We start from the raw sequence: 15150 nt of genomic DNA on the forward strand, positions 1-15150 counted from the left end.
GTCTTTGTCTGAAAGGTCACGGTGTAGATATGGTACTATAATGGATTGTAGATTTACATCTTCAGTGTATTTTTTTTTTCCCCCTTTCTTGTCTCTCTCGGCTAACTTGACCGATGACGGCAGGCTGTAGCTCTGCCCTGGAATTAGAGGGTATTGATTTCTGGATTTTGCCTCTTTTGTCTTCTTTTAAAGGTGCTTTGGGATGCTGCTGAGTCCCGGACAGAAAGTCTGCAACAGTGACATGCATCTTCTTGACATGGTATGCTGGATTTCATTTGGCTCATTTTATTAGTGGCTTTAAGGTATTCAATTTAACAGAAATCGATGCATGTGGCTGTGATTGTGAAACATCTTAATAAAATGTATTGATCTATCGAAGAAACTATGTTTTATGCTTGTGTCAGGACTGGAGGAGTGTATATCGACACGCAAACTGACTGGCCACTAATTTGACAATTTCTGGTGCCATTGCAGGTTGATCTGCAGATGCCAATGCAATTATTGTTGGGGACAAAAATGATCTTATTGTCTTTTTTTAGGAATCGATGGGAAAGAGCTCAGATGGGAAGGCCTACATCATCACAGGAACGTGGAATCCCAACATGGCAGCTTTCCAGCCGCTGAATGAAGACACGCCTAAAGGTCCGTCTTTAAAGAACAATGTGTATTATCATTTAATTCAATGTTTTCTTAACATACAGAGCAGCTTCAGGTAAAGAGTAGATTAGCTCAGAGATGGCTTTATAACCCTTTGATGCACTGCAACAATTGCTCGTCGGTTGTCATTTCTGATGTTCATTCTTTCTTAGTATTGCGTTAACACTTGTTTGCTCCAATCCCAACAAACTGACTAAACATTTGCTTTTACAGAGCTCTTAATTCAATTCAAATTCAAAATACTTTATTGATCCCAAAAGTACTCAAATAATACTGATAAGTATATTTCATTGCCAGCATCTGCCTGCTGCTTTCCTTTATAAATCATCAGTTTTTCCCATGACTGAATAGAGTAATTTATTCTTATACACTATTGTAATATGATTGGTTTGATATTTGGACTAGTGATTCAGATTTGTCTGTGCCTGCCTCTTATTTTTATTTGTTTTTTACTCATGACAATGAAATGCTTTGTGTTGAGCAGAAAAGTTGTGAGGGTACGAAGAGATCTTTTGAAAAACCCATGGAAAATGGGATGGACATAATAATAATAATAATAATAATAATAATAATAATAATAATAATAATAATAATAATAATAATAATAACAATAATAATAATAATAATAATAATAATAATTATTATTATTATTATTATTTATGTCTTGTTCTGTAAGCTTAGCTATCTGAACATTGGTTGGTTAGGTTTATCTCATTGGGCTTTTTGACCAGCAGGTAATTAAAGTGATGTGCATTTTAGTTGGAGCCAGAATTACGCCAGTTTGGTCAACTTTTACCTTTAAGATTAATAAACGTTTCACTGGAGTATATATATTTTTCTATGGCAAACACATTTTGGGAGTATAAATGCTATAAAGATTATAAAGATAAAGATTTTACAAAGATTCCTATGTAAAAGATGAAGATGATTTAATGGTTTTACATTTTGCTATCTGTTTATCTAATGTTAAAATTTCAGGTTTTGAACAAACTATCAACTGTTAACATGTTAGATCTTTGTTTTATCTGTAAACACATGCATTACCCTTCTGTTTGTCCGTTCCTGTCTCAAGATAAGCAAGTCTACATGACGGTGGCCGTGGACCTGGTAGTGACCGAAGTGTTGGAACCTGTTCGCTTCCTGCTGGAGACCCTCGTCAGAGTCTATCCGTCAAACGAGCGCTTCTGGTACTTCAGCCGCAAGCCCTTCAGCGAAACCTTCTACCTCAAACTGCGACAGGTTGGTTTGCCTGAACTGTTAAGATATACATGATATACCGATACAACATCTGGGTGGGAGCTGCTCGTTAATTGCTTTGTGCCCCACAAGCAGTCAGCGGAAAAACAAAAAGAAGCTCAATGAAGAAGTTTTGAGGCATAAAGAAACTGCATAGCTTTTTTCAGCGTCCTTGTTTCATACATTTGGACAAAACATACTGTAAGGGTTTGTTTTAATCATTTTTTTTAATTTATTTATTTATTCTTTTTTTCTGGCATGTTGCTCAAGTATTAATAGTTCTTAAGTTGAGAAAGACAGACGACTTTGTGATGTGTAGAAGATCCTTTTTTTTTTTTCTTCCAATCAGTGAAACAAACCATATTTTACTAGTCATTTTTGTTAGCAATGATTTATGAATCTTTAGTAAAATAAAGAGCAGTAAATGTTGTGTTAGCAGAGCCAATGCATTTACGCATTAATACATATTTAAAAAGCAAACCTTGGCAGGTCAGTTCAGTTTTTGAGTCTCAGTGGAGGCCTCTGGCTATGAAGCTGACAGCCATATTGCTATTAGTGATTTTTTTTTTTAATTCCTTTTTTTTTTTTGCTGCAGTGTTGTTCAGGTCAAGTTGGGTTTATTGACTTATTTCAGAATCGGTGTCATGGGACTAGAAAGGCCCAGATGGTGTTATTTCTGTACTCCATCTGCGCTCCCTCGACAGGTAACATTGGTTTGAATTTCAGCTTGGAGGGTGAGCATTGTGATGAAATGGTTCACAGAGCAGATTGGAAATATGAGTAGAGTATTAATTGCTTCTTAAATACTTCCCCAAAGATAAGTGAAATGCTCGAGTGCGACAGCAGATACAAACCTCTCATCAGGCAGAAGTTCACCACCTCCTCAAAATCAATCAATTAATCAATTATTAGCCTTTCTTCATTTTGAGTTTTCTCTGCTGAATGTAATTAGAGGTGTTGTGAAGGGATAAAGCTGGAACACAAAAACATGACGCACCAAAATATACAAAATAGATATTCGCCATCCAGAACTGCTTTGATTGTTTCTGATCTTTGGGTATTGTAAACGTTTGACCTACCGATAGTAACGTCAGCAGATTCCGATTTCCCTTCAACAACTAAAATATAAAATGTTAAAAGAACAGCATTCGATATGTTTTTCTCGCCTACCTAAGATCATTAATAATTCAAATTAGGAGCAGAGGTGACATCCCAACAGTCACTGAAAGACAGGGCTTCACTATAACTTTAAAACGGGTGTGTCTGAAGAGCAGCTGCAGCCCTTGGAGAGTATTTGTGCTCCTGACAGCAAATTTAAAACGGTACAAATATGACTTACCAGAACATGGGGTTGTTGAATATGGAAACTTTTAAAAAACGTACTTCTTGGTGAGATTTTCACTGACCAAATCACATCTTGAAATTAAAATGTTTTAGGTACAACATACATGTTTTGCTGCTAACTGAACATGATTTTTGCCTTCATTTTAATATCATATTCAACGGCATCACAAACATCTAGTAGCCTTTCTAATGCTGACTTAGGTGGACTCCTTAATCAAAGTTGACTGGGTACAGCAAGCATTATCGCAGAAGATGTTTCTACACCAAAAAATGGAAACAATCTAAAAAAAACTTTGAATAACGTATATTTATCTTTTATTAAGGCCAGTCTGCTCTGATTTACCAATCCATTCCCCCAAAAATTCAGCCCGCATTGCTCTTTTCAATCAAATAATGGTTTACTGTAGTGTAGGTACAAAAAAAAAAAAATCACCCTAAAGCAATGTCTATAAATTTGAGAAATTGTACCTTAACTTGGAGATTTTCAAAAATCTGCCAAACATTTCCAAATCTAGGTTAGAAGCACAAAAGGATGAAACGGGATAAATTAACTTTTCTTCGTTCGGCCGTCTCGTTATCTGCTTTAAGAGCTGCTCTCTCACAGCCAGAACAAACCAGGGTTGTCATTGATATGTCTGGGAAAGTATTTCTCCATCTCTGTGCTGGTTGACATGCCACTGATTCTGAATATGTCTTACTCTGAGTCTTCTTCCCTTCCCTCAGTAACGGCATCCACTTTGGAGAGTGTTGTGAGTAAAACATGGCAGCACTTTATTGTGGTGGCTTCCATGTGCAGAAACGGTTCATATTTTTGAGTTTCTGACTGGCAGGTGACCATCAGGGCCAGTCACGCTGAAAATCATCAGATTTAGATTGCCAGCTGATTTTGCTGCAGATCCCTAATATTGAATGATATCAAATATGAAACAATTAATAAAAAGTTAACCCTTTAAACAAAACAGTCCTCCTGTATCTTGTTCTTTTTTTTTTTAATTTTTATTTTGACAGACACCTATTCGCTGCCACGCGTTCCCTTTTTGATTTACCTCCCAACATGTTTGACTAACAGCTCAGACAAGAGCGTGATTACTTCCCTCCCCGCCGACACGAGCGCATGCAGCCTGAGCAGGTTTCTGCTGGTGCTTAAACACACCGTTAAGCCATAAGCTTCCTCTTTTCTGTTTAAAAGGCAAATCTTTTAGTTGGCCACAGGGACCTGGCAAATCAGTGAAGTGTGGGGAAGCTTTGGATTGTGAAAGCTAATAAGAGGCTCTGTCTCATTATTTGCTTTTGGGTAATTAACAGCAGCGCTTTGACTCGTGCGCCTGATTGCTTCCCTTGTTATCTCCTTGGTAAATGGAAGGGTACTGCGCTGGTTCTGTGGTTCCAAGCTAATTAAAAGATAATATTGTGTGGAAGTTTTTGCTGAAGATGACAATCAGAGGTGATGCAAACAATAAACACGCAATCCTCTTGCCTTATTTTGGGAAGGAAAACATTAATATGAAGCACCATTGACCCGTCTGTTGAGCCCTTTGGGTTATTTGCTTAACTACTCGCCCCCCTTTTAAATGAGCGATTCAGTGCTCTTATTTCCTTGGTTTTAAGTCAATTAATTTTAAACATAAAGTTCTGTAAAATACAAATTCAAGTTAGTTTTGTATTCTTCCTGAGCTGTAATAAGCCAAAAATATTTCACGTGTCTGCAGTTAATAAATTGCTGTTTAGTCTGTTTTAAATGATGGGAGAAAATGCAATTGTTTAAAGTTTTATCTTGGTGAACAATTTTATTATTATTTTACATTATATTTCATTTTCATGTAAACTGCCATCTGATTTACCTACAACAGGTAATCTCTTTAGTATTATTATGCTGTAATTATCATACTTCTTTAAGAATTGTCTCTAAATAATGACCCATTTGACTTATAATAATAATAATCATAATCATAATCATCATCATAACAACAACAACAACAACAATAATAATAATAATAATAATAATAATAATAATAATAATAATAATTATTATTATTATTATTATTATTATTATTATTATTATTTAAACATTGACTTTAGTTTTTGATAAAACCTTTTGTTATTAATACAATTTTGCAAAACAGTAATATTACTAGCTGTAATGAATTTGTACACAATCATAAAATTTACCAAAAATCTGTCTTCACAGAAAAACATAAACATGTGTTTTTTTGGAAAGATGTATTACTGTATTAATAAAGAACCTGTTGAAAATGTGGCAATATACATTTCCCATATGAATGAATGAATGATGTTAGTCAAGAGGCCTGTGTCTGATTTTGATGTATTAACAATTTTGAATAATTGTGCTTCAAAATCCATGTCATGTTTATCCAGGGAGTGTGATGTGTTCCTTTTATAAATAAAAAAAAAAGTGTGAATAATTTATATGGTTCTCTAACCTCTTGAAGAGGTCATAGCAAACCAAAGCAAATTATTTCCCCAAGTCTCTACAGATAATTTTATCCAGAAATAGGCCAGGCTGGATATCCTCGGCTATTTCGAGTCGGCAGCTTTGACTTGAGTTAGTCATTAGATGGCGCACGAGTGGGAAGATCAATGCAGCCCATTGATCCATTTTTTTCCTCCAGGTGGAGGAGATGGGCTCTTGCACCAAAATAATTGAATAGACTAGAAATAAACATCAGCTGCTTGTGACACAGAAGGTCAAGTCTGATGGTATCTTTGTTCACTTGTACATTTCTTTGTTGTTTTAAGATACATTTAAGACCCACGTTACATGGGAAGCTACTTTTAGTGTTCAGTTTCAAGAAAGATGTTGTGTTGCGTAGGATTCTTCATAAACTAAAGTTGTGTGATGACAACTTCAAACTTTCACATTGTTTTATTGTTAAGTGTGATTTTTTTTTTCTTTTTGAATTAATTGCACCTTCTTAATATATTAATAAAAAAGGAATCAATATAGAGGTATTGCACACAAACTAATTGACAAGGTTCAGTCCCTTCAGGCTTATTTCCAGTTCATTATGCTTGTTTTCAGGCCATGTTGTGAGGCTTGAATCAAGTTTTTGTTGTTAGGCTTCATGTCCACCTCTCTGCTCACAGAGCACCACAATAATCTTGGTCTTGCTGTTTTACACACTATTTTTAAAATGCATTTTTAAACATAACAAAGCACAAGAAATGACCTCGCTGGTCAGGTTTATCTGCTAAATATTTTTTCCTTCAGACAGAGATGCTATAATCTGTTATTCATGGTAATACACGCTGTCCTCCACATTTGTTAGAATCTCAGGTAAAGATGTGTAAAAGCCTTTAAAGATAACCTTTTTAGCTGCATGTAGTTTAATCTAAAAAAACAACTTTTTAAAATGATCTTCACCCTCATTTTCACTCTCTTGGTGGCAAGAAGAGAAACTTTTGTCCTCCTCCTCGCTCGTTTGTCACGGTCCCCGCTGTTTTAAACATTAATTATTAATTTGTCTATGGGTGTGTTCGAGTTCTTGTTGCCATCTCCTGATTTTATGTAAAACGGCAATGAAGGAATTCATTTTCCAGCTAAAGTCAGAAGTGATTTCAGATTTCTCAAATTAGTGAGTGGGTCCTGTCATCTGTTGACTGTCAGGCTTTATTTAGCTGTTTGACTAAACCAGCTTTTAGATTCCTTGGAGAACTTGTTGTTTAATCAGGGCTTCTGTGCTCGTTTCTGTCAGCCATTCATTGTCAAAAATAGGATTCTTGACAAATTACAAATGTGTGGTTTTCTGCATGTGTGGTTTTCTGCAGCAGGCCCCAGACAGAGTGAGTCAGAGTGATGCTGTGTATGAAGTGGTGAGCCTTCAGAGGGAGGCCGAAAGAAACAGCGAAGAAAGAGAGCGGGTCACCTCCCCTAATGAGGAAGAAGATGTCGATGAAGGTATGCTCCTTCTGTTCCCTGCAGTTTGCCTTATTTTTTTTATCGTTCCTGATGAGGACTTCTGGATTTCTGCCTATCAATAGACTGCAACAGTCATCCTTCAAAATAAACAGGCAATGCTTCACAACGACTTGTCCTTCATAGTTAGATTGAAAATTGCCCGCACAAAGCAGCACTCGCTCAACAAAGTTGTTGTCCTTCAGTACCGAGGAGAAAAGCATGATTAGTTTTCTGAAGTGCAATAAGGGTGATTCACCAATACGTTGTGAATTCAGCGCTTCCCTTCTCTTATTACTTTGCTTTCTCTGTATATCATAAACCTTTCATTTAAGTCAGACTTCACGTTGCAAGTTTTCGTTTTCCATAGAGGGGTACAAGCACCTCCAAAGTATGTCTTCCTGCAGCAAAGCTTTAGCACAAGCCCTTGTGTACACTGCAGTGACAGAGATTCATCAACAGTAAAGCTTAACTCAGTTGGGCAAGTAAACAGAGGCGAGGAAGCGCACAGATTCATGCACGAGTCTGACACTGTTGATGCCGACCGAGGATGTGTTGCTTTGTCCACAGCAGCGAGCTGCGGGCCCGGTCTCTGGGGCGTAGGCACAGAGGGCGGTGGAGGAAGGATACTTATTTGTGTGATTATGTGCGCTTGTGAACGTGTGCGTGTGTCAAGCAGAGGCCGAGCCAATCCTGTTATGGCCTGCAACACTGCAGTGTTGACAACATCAAAGAGCCTTTATACGCTGCTGTTTGGATGAAGTAAACAGCCTCCTTCAGTCAAGGGCACCAGAGCCATCTTTTTAAACATTTTTGTTAAAACTTCAGCGATATTTGTATAAAAAAAACTTTATGAAATGATAACAAGGCTGTGTACTTTTTTTTTACACAAAGGTTTTTTTTCCTTGCAGTTTAGACTTAGACAAACATTCGTTGCACACAGCTTATGGCAATGTAATGAGATTGCAATTGAAATAAAATAACATTACAATATAAATTGCAGCAGTGATAAGAACATAACAGCGCAGGAGAAAAACTGTTTTTAAAAAAGTGTACAGAAGAATGTTCAACCATGCTTATAGTGAAAAGATAATGGTGCAAAAAAGACATTAATTTGAAAAGTTCAATGTTGGCTGTGCAAAACAATAATGGTGCAAAAATGCAGTTCAGTTTTAATTTAAGGTCAAACCCATGATTATTCATACTCCTAGCAGATTAGATTTAAAATAATCCTTTAATTTCACCAACATGTTTCCTCAGGCTGCACAGTGGTAGCACTGTTGCCTGGGTCTGCTCATCCTTGATTCAAATCCCAGGTTCTTTCTGCATATTCTCCCTATGCAATCCAGCTTCCTCCAACAGAAACATGACCATTAGGTTAATTGGTCTCAGTTTAGGTGTGTCCTGTGTGTCTCTGTGTTGGCCTGTGATGGGCTGGTGACCAGGGCACACCCTGGACAAGTCTTGCCCAAAGACTGCTGGGCATTGGCAGCATCGACCATGCAATTGATGCATAACAGTACACTGGGAGTAATATTAAGATTCTGGAGAGGTGCAGCCTAAATCCGAACTGTGGTTTGAACCAAAAAATTTGGGTGACGGAAAAGGCCTCCTTCTGATGAAGGAGTTTGCAATTCTATTTAATACACTGTGCAATACCCTGTGCAATAATACTGTTAAATAATCATGTTTAATAAGCGACTTCAGCTGTATAGTTATCTCACTACCTCACTATTGTTCTTTACCTGGTACCACTTAATGTACAACGTCATTCCATTTGTATATGTCACCTGAGTGTACATACAGTAAGTCATCCTAAATATCTGCTTTATTTCCTTTGTATTTTTATTTTATTTTTTATTTTTTAATACACTATATATGTGGACACACTGTATATACCTTATACCTTATGCACCTTTTTCTCCTTTTTGCACTTTGTTTTGCTTATTAAGCCGATGTGTGACAAGTGAAAATCTCCACTGTGAGATCAATAAATCCTATCTTATCTTATCTCTTATCTTATGAATTTTCAAAAATACCAGCAGAAACGGCAACCAAAATGTCTAAAATGATAACAATGCCAATGTGTTCAAAACAGACAGAATTTTTTTTTACTTGTATCATTTAGTAAATATAACATGGTATTTATAACTATAACTACATTGATATTTTTGTGCAATTCCTAAGTCATTTTTGCTATTAATTTTTCTTAAGGCATATGTTTAATTTTCTATCACTTTGCTGCTGATACCCTGTGAATTTTCTCAGTGTGGGACAAATAAATGATTAGCCTAGTCTAGTTGGATCACTTGTAACATCTGCCTAGTCATCTGGCATTAACTTACCTCCGACCCAACGTGGTGATCCATCTACTTTTTCTCTTGAGAAAGTTTGTGAATCTATATGCCTGACCCATTTACCAGACTGGATGCTTTACCACCGGTAACAACCGTCTTTGCCGAAGGAATGAAGGGAAAACAGCGGCAATATCAACAGTCCCGGATAGACTCTAGAGGTTCCCAAACATGACCCAGTTTCAGGCACTTCACCACAGGCTTAATGCTGCAGGTGCCTCGAGGTTATCATTCAGCGTGCACGCTATATTATAACGCTGATCTTAATAGAGCTGTTTATTTAGCAACTGTGTTTGTGTGTAAATAACAGATTTCACAGAGGAATAGGATGTTTGTTCCCAGCAGAGATGTTTTGGAAATAAATAATGTATGCACTTTCTTGCAGAAGTATACATACACCTTTAAATTTTTTCATATTTAGTTGTTTTACAACCACAACTTTGAGTTTTTTTTTAACTCAGTTTTATGTAATAGACCAACCTAAATTAGGGAATGTGGAAAGGAAAATCATATGAGTGCGATATAAATATATATTCGCCCTTCCTGAGTCAATATCTCTGTCTCTACAGGCTTGGCGTATCTAAAGACTACAAAATTATGCCCACTATAGTTTGCAAAAAAGCTTAAGCCCAGACAAATTGGATTTAAAAAAGTAATTTTCAAGCTTTGAAAACATTTGTTTAAGCTCCTGAATTTGACTGGGCCTAACCTCTCCTGCAAGCTGAATTCTCGCGCTCGCAAATACAGCGAGTACCGAAGCAAAAACGGTTTCGACCAATCACGTCGCAGTATTATGGTTTAGGGCGGGACCTATGCTGTTACGAAAGCAAGAACTGCTGAGCCCACAGCCGAAGCAACTTAAACACGGCAGCGCAGGAGGACGTACGCATAGCTGCTGCCATCACTCAAGATTTGTAAGAATCCACGATTTCTTCTTAGAAAGAAGAACAGCAAGAAGTGCCTTGATCCGCTTAACTTGTTGTGGTTTCTCATGACACCTGCTGCTTACATTTTCATTTGATACGTGATTGGCTAAAACCAGATTGATAATGTTATCAGTCTGGCTTGCCAGGATAGACTGGGCCGGTCCAACACTTAAATGTGCTTTGATCTGAACATCCTTGGTCGTTGTCCCACTAGAGGTCTCACCTCCACCTGAGTCTGAAGTCGCCCCTGACCTGTTTGCTGTGTTCCTTGGTTCTTATGGTGTTGTTTCTTCACTAATGTTCTCTAACAAATTTCTGAGGCCTTCCCAGGACAGTTGCTTTTATACTGATAGTTCTGGGTGTTTATTGTTGTGCGTAGAATTTATGAACTCTGCTGCAAATAAATTGCCCCTCTGGGACAATTAAGTATTTAATTTCAACATTAAATTACACATGCGTGGACTATTTTTGCTGATTAGGCGATTTAAGTTAATTTGACAGCGTTTAATTTGGGGATTTCAGAGTAAAAGGGGGTAAATCTAATGCAGAGCACATATATAAAAGGTTAAAAAGTTACATTTTCCTTTCATAATCAATTTCTTATTACTTCTTTAAAAGTTTATCCTGCAGCCTCTGCAACTGGAGCTTTATTTTCCTGTTTCTCTGTTGCATTTCTCTCTTATTTGCTGCTTAAAACTGTCTTCTGCTATTTTCCCCTTGAAGTGGTAGAAAGCATGTGCAGAATAGGAGAGAAAAACTGCCTCTTTTGTGCCTATCTGTCGAGTCGCCCAAATTCGCGAGGCATCCGTCAAGGCTGTGCCTGACTCCTTTCAGCCGACTCTGTAGGCGACATTCAGAAGCCTTTTTCTGCGACGTCCCTCTCCTCTGCCACAGCTGAAAATTGGAGGCGATCAGAGCTGTGAAGCTGGAGGTCACTCTTATTGTAACAGTAATGAATGCGATGCCGACGTAGATGCCACAGCTTGGTCAACACATTTCAATGTAATTCTTATTAATTTTTTTTTTTTTTTTTCACTTAAAAGTTGGATGGGGAATTGGTTTGAGGCTGACAAACATTTCTTGAACAAACATATCTATGCAGTTTAACTCCTTTACTGTACAGTTTATCCTCCATGCATCACGTTCATGATGCGTAAAAGAAATTGTCGCTTGCTTCAGCAAACCCAGTCCGTTTGTGACTTCATCCTCACGCAGATCCTGTTTTTAATCGTATGCTGAATGTGCCTGTCCCCTCCTCAGATTAAAAGGTAATAGTAATGGTCCTTGTCTCTCCAGTTTCTTTCATCGCCTTGTAAGTTGGCAGCAGCTTTGGACTCATGCTTTCTTGCCACGTGGCTCCCAACAAATCTGAGGACGGAGGCATGAGCGTTATGTGCGGGGTCTAAAACATTTGCAAGGCTTCATCAAGCATTTATAAAGACCTGAAAAGCTCCTGCTGAGGCTGTGAGGATGCTGGAGCCGCGGCGCATTCAGCATAACCACATGCCTTTACTCATTTTGAAAATGTCAAGGCCTGAGTAAGAGTCTTAAGTGGGAATGAGCGATGCCGTTAAACTCGCAGAAAGGTTGCTGTTGGGTTTTTATTGTTCAGACAAATCTGAAGCCTGTTTTTTGCCCCTTTTTAATTCTTTTTTACTTTAATTATATTGATTTCATATTTGTGTGACTGCAGAAAAGAGCTTTGAAGTTGTATAATATGACTATTATTATGCTTTACATATAAAAAAGTAGCCAAAGAGAAATTATGCTGCGGTGACAAATATTTACTATATTCTATTCTATAAAAGGCAAACAGGAAACACGCATTTAATTTAGGGATGGGCAATATAAAGTTATACCTTTATCGGGATATTTTGTGATTTTTATTGCTACAATAATAAAAGTGACAAAACTTCAATTTTAGTTCATTTTTGGCCATAATTGCATTAGGTTATTGTACTTAACTAAAGGCACATTATAGCTGTATTTAATCATTTTTAAAAATGTATTGATCCTCTCCTGGATCCAAAAGCTGAAAAAAATAGTCAAAGTAACAATTCATTTAAAATCTATACTTCTGAGTTTGCAAACATTATTAATGAGCATCCATGAGAAAAATACCAAATCTTATCTCTATTTCTACTCCTGATAAACGATAACAATAACTATCCATCCCTTTTTATATTTTCCTATTGTGGGAGAGTTTAGTTGCATTTAGATGAAGGCTTGGTGGTAAATATTAAACCCAACGTCCTTATATAGCTTGGATCTAACGCCATATTTTCACGCTCTCTCTCGCTCACTCACTCTCTCTCAAAATGTCACATATAATACTCACATCACTTCAATAGTGTCACACTCTAATGGTCTAATGTAGAAGAAGACTTCCATTGGTCCCTTTTCTTTCACATAATCCTACAGAAAATCTATTCTTTGACATGTTTGGTTAAAGAATAGGTACATTAGACTGATAAATATATTGAAAAAAAATAAGCCATATACCACGGTCAAAGACAAAAAAATATATGCTTCAGACCAATGATCAGACCACAAATATGTTTAACAGTTAAAAGATGGCAACATTTCTTGCCAGACACAAACTACATTAAAACAAAAGCTGACACACACGTGCACATATGAGCCAAGCGCCAAAACATCCGACTGTTGCTCAGGGATCAGTGAGTGGATGAGCAGTGTTGTTAGAGAAAACTGTATTTTCAGGCCAATGTTTTAGGTTTAAAATACATGCAGCACAGTGTGACATAAAGCTTTGTTAAAGGATCCATAGTTGTAGTATTATTTGTCGTAAAATGACTTTTCCAGGTAAAACCTGAGAGCAGCTTGAAGAAGGCAGCAGAAATAAATAAAGAAAAGGGGTTAAAAAAGCACTAAATCACTACAGCTGGCGAAGTAATATAGCACAACATCAGAATATAATTTAGAGGAGAGCAGTTGAAACAGCCGCTTATTAACACGCAACGTTTTGTTACAGAAAGAGGTGTTAATTAGGTTCACAGTAAATACTGTCATTGTGAAAGGGAGCTGCATTAAATAAGTATCATGAGACATAAGTCATAATGTCATATTTCACTTGAAATAGTCATGATTTTATTTAACCAATGAATGCTAAAAAAAAAAGCAGATGTTTAGAGATCACAATAAAAGTCGTCTAACACGGCTGACTAAATTATCCACAACCACCGTAAGCAAATTACTCTCCTTTTGAAACTGGCGCCAATAGTAAGGTTTACAAGTCAAACTGTAGCTTGATTTGACCCGAGCATTTTAATAGAGATGGGCTGAAAATCTCTCGTCCAGGATGACATCGCTATGACATTCATGTGTAATCTCATGTGTAGTCTCTTCCTTATCACCACTACTTTACCCAGAGTCTTCTATTCTAGTAACATCTCTGGCACTGAAAACATGAAAACTAATTTTTCATGGTTTCTTTGTATTTCTAATAGTGTCGTCATCTCAGCTGATAAACAATCAGGTGAGAGAGGCGTTTGAGAGATGCGTTTGGGAACGCAAAGAAAAATCAGGCCTTTGTCAAATTAGATGCAGATTGGCAATGGTTGCTGTGGACATTTATACTTTATAGTCACAATATTGTCATTTTAGACATTGCGCGTGCCACCAAGTGTAATACATCTAATGAATTAATTGCATTACTCACCCCTGCATTGTTTACATTAATCTTCATAAATCAATCATTCTTATATCTCCACGAAAATCCAGGAAGGAGGACTTAAATACCAGATTTTTATGGTTCAGGTCTGTGGAAAGGTGACACTATAACAAAGAATGCAGTTGCAGAGTTTAGTAGACTGTGCTACTGTCTCTCATGTGGAATTCAATCCTTTTACAGGCTAATATTCCTGTCAAACTGTTGCTTATCTTCCGTGTGTTTCAGTGGCATATAAAGATAGGCAGATAAGTAAATAAGACTCCAGTATTGCTTTTCTAAGCTCTGCAACCGTTGCATACGTAATAAGATCCCCAAGCTATGTCAAAAAATTATGTGGCATCATTGATGTAATGTGCCACTACTAAATTTACACTAATGCTTCTTAAACATCACAGCAATAACCCAATAATAATGTTATTTAGTTTAAAGTTGTTCAGTGCAAACAGTAAGTTTATGCAGACAAAGTTTCACTCACCTCGACAGTCGCTCCAGTGACTGAACAGTCGGACCTAATTTCTGGTCAATTCAGGTAGTTATTAATTGACCACTGTTGGCACTTATAGACGAGTGGTTGCAAACCCAAATCCTGTATAATCTGATTGAATTTGACTTTGGAAAGTGCCTTAAGATGACATGTTTCATGAATTGCCGCTATATAATAAAATTTAATTGAATTGAAATCCTTAAGGGCAGATGTCCTGCGACGTTTAGATGTGTACCTTGCCCTACCCAAAACTGCTAAACTACCTCAAGCATGCATTCAAGCTCTGCAGAGCTCTACTAATATTTGTATCAGTTGTGTTGAAGCAGACAAGCATCGAAAAGTCTACGGACACAGGCCCCCGAGGACCGGAGGTTGAGACCACTGTCAAAGACTCACCTTTCAGCCCAATATGGTCAAGCATTTGTTGGATATAGAAAAAAAAAAGAAAACAGTGAAATTACCAAACGCTGTCCTCTCACAGTGGAACGTGGCAAATTTAAACCCCTCATCCTAATAAATGTGTTATACAAATCTATGCGCCATCA

At 37.2% G+C, this 15150-nt stretch overlaps 1 protein-coding gene across 1 annotated transcript in view; it reads left to right on the plus strand.

Annotated features, from left to right (window-relative positions):
* The window catches only part of rabgap1l (RAB GTPase activating protein 1-like), a 156332-nt gene that overhangs the window by 29994 nt on the left and 111188 nt on the right, over nucleotides 1-15150 (plus strand). The window contains exons 8-11 of the mRNA XM_036140978.1: nucleotides 193-259; nucleotides 540-642; nucleotides 1730-1896; nucleotides 7024-7153. Of these exons, the coding sequence (XP_035996871.1) occupies nucleotides 193-259; nucleotides 540-642; nucleotides 1730-1896; nucleotides 7024-7153 (467 nt within the window). The remainder of the gene's footprint in view (nucleotides 1-192; nucleotides 260-539; nucleotides 643-1729; nucleotides 1897-7023; nucleotides 7154-15150) is intronic.

The sequence above is a fragment of the Fundulus heteroclitus genome, chromosome 9 (genome assembly GCF_011125445.2).
Source record: "Fundulus heteroclitus isolate FHET01 chromosome 9, MU-UCD_Fhet_4.1, whole genome shotgun sequence".
NCBI lineage: Eukaryota > Metazoa > Chordata > Actinopteri > Cyprinodontiformes > Fundulidae > Fundulus > Fundulus heteroclitus.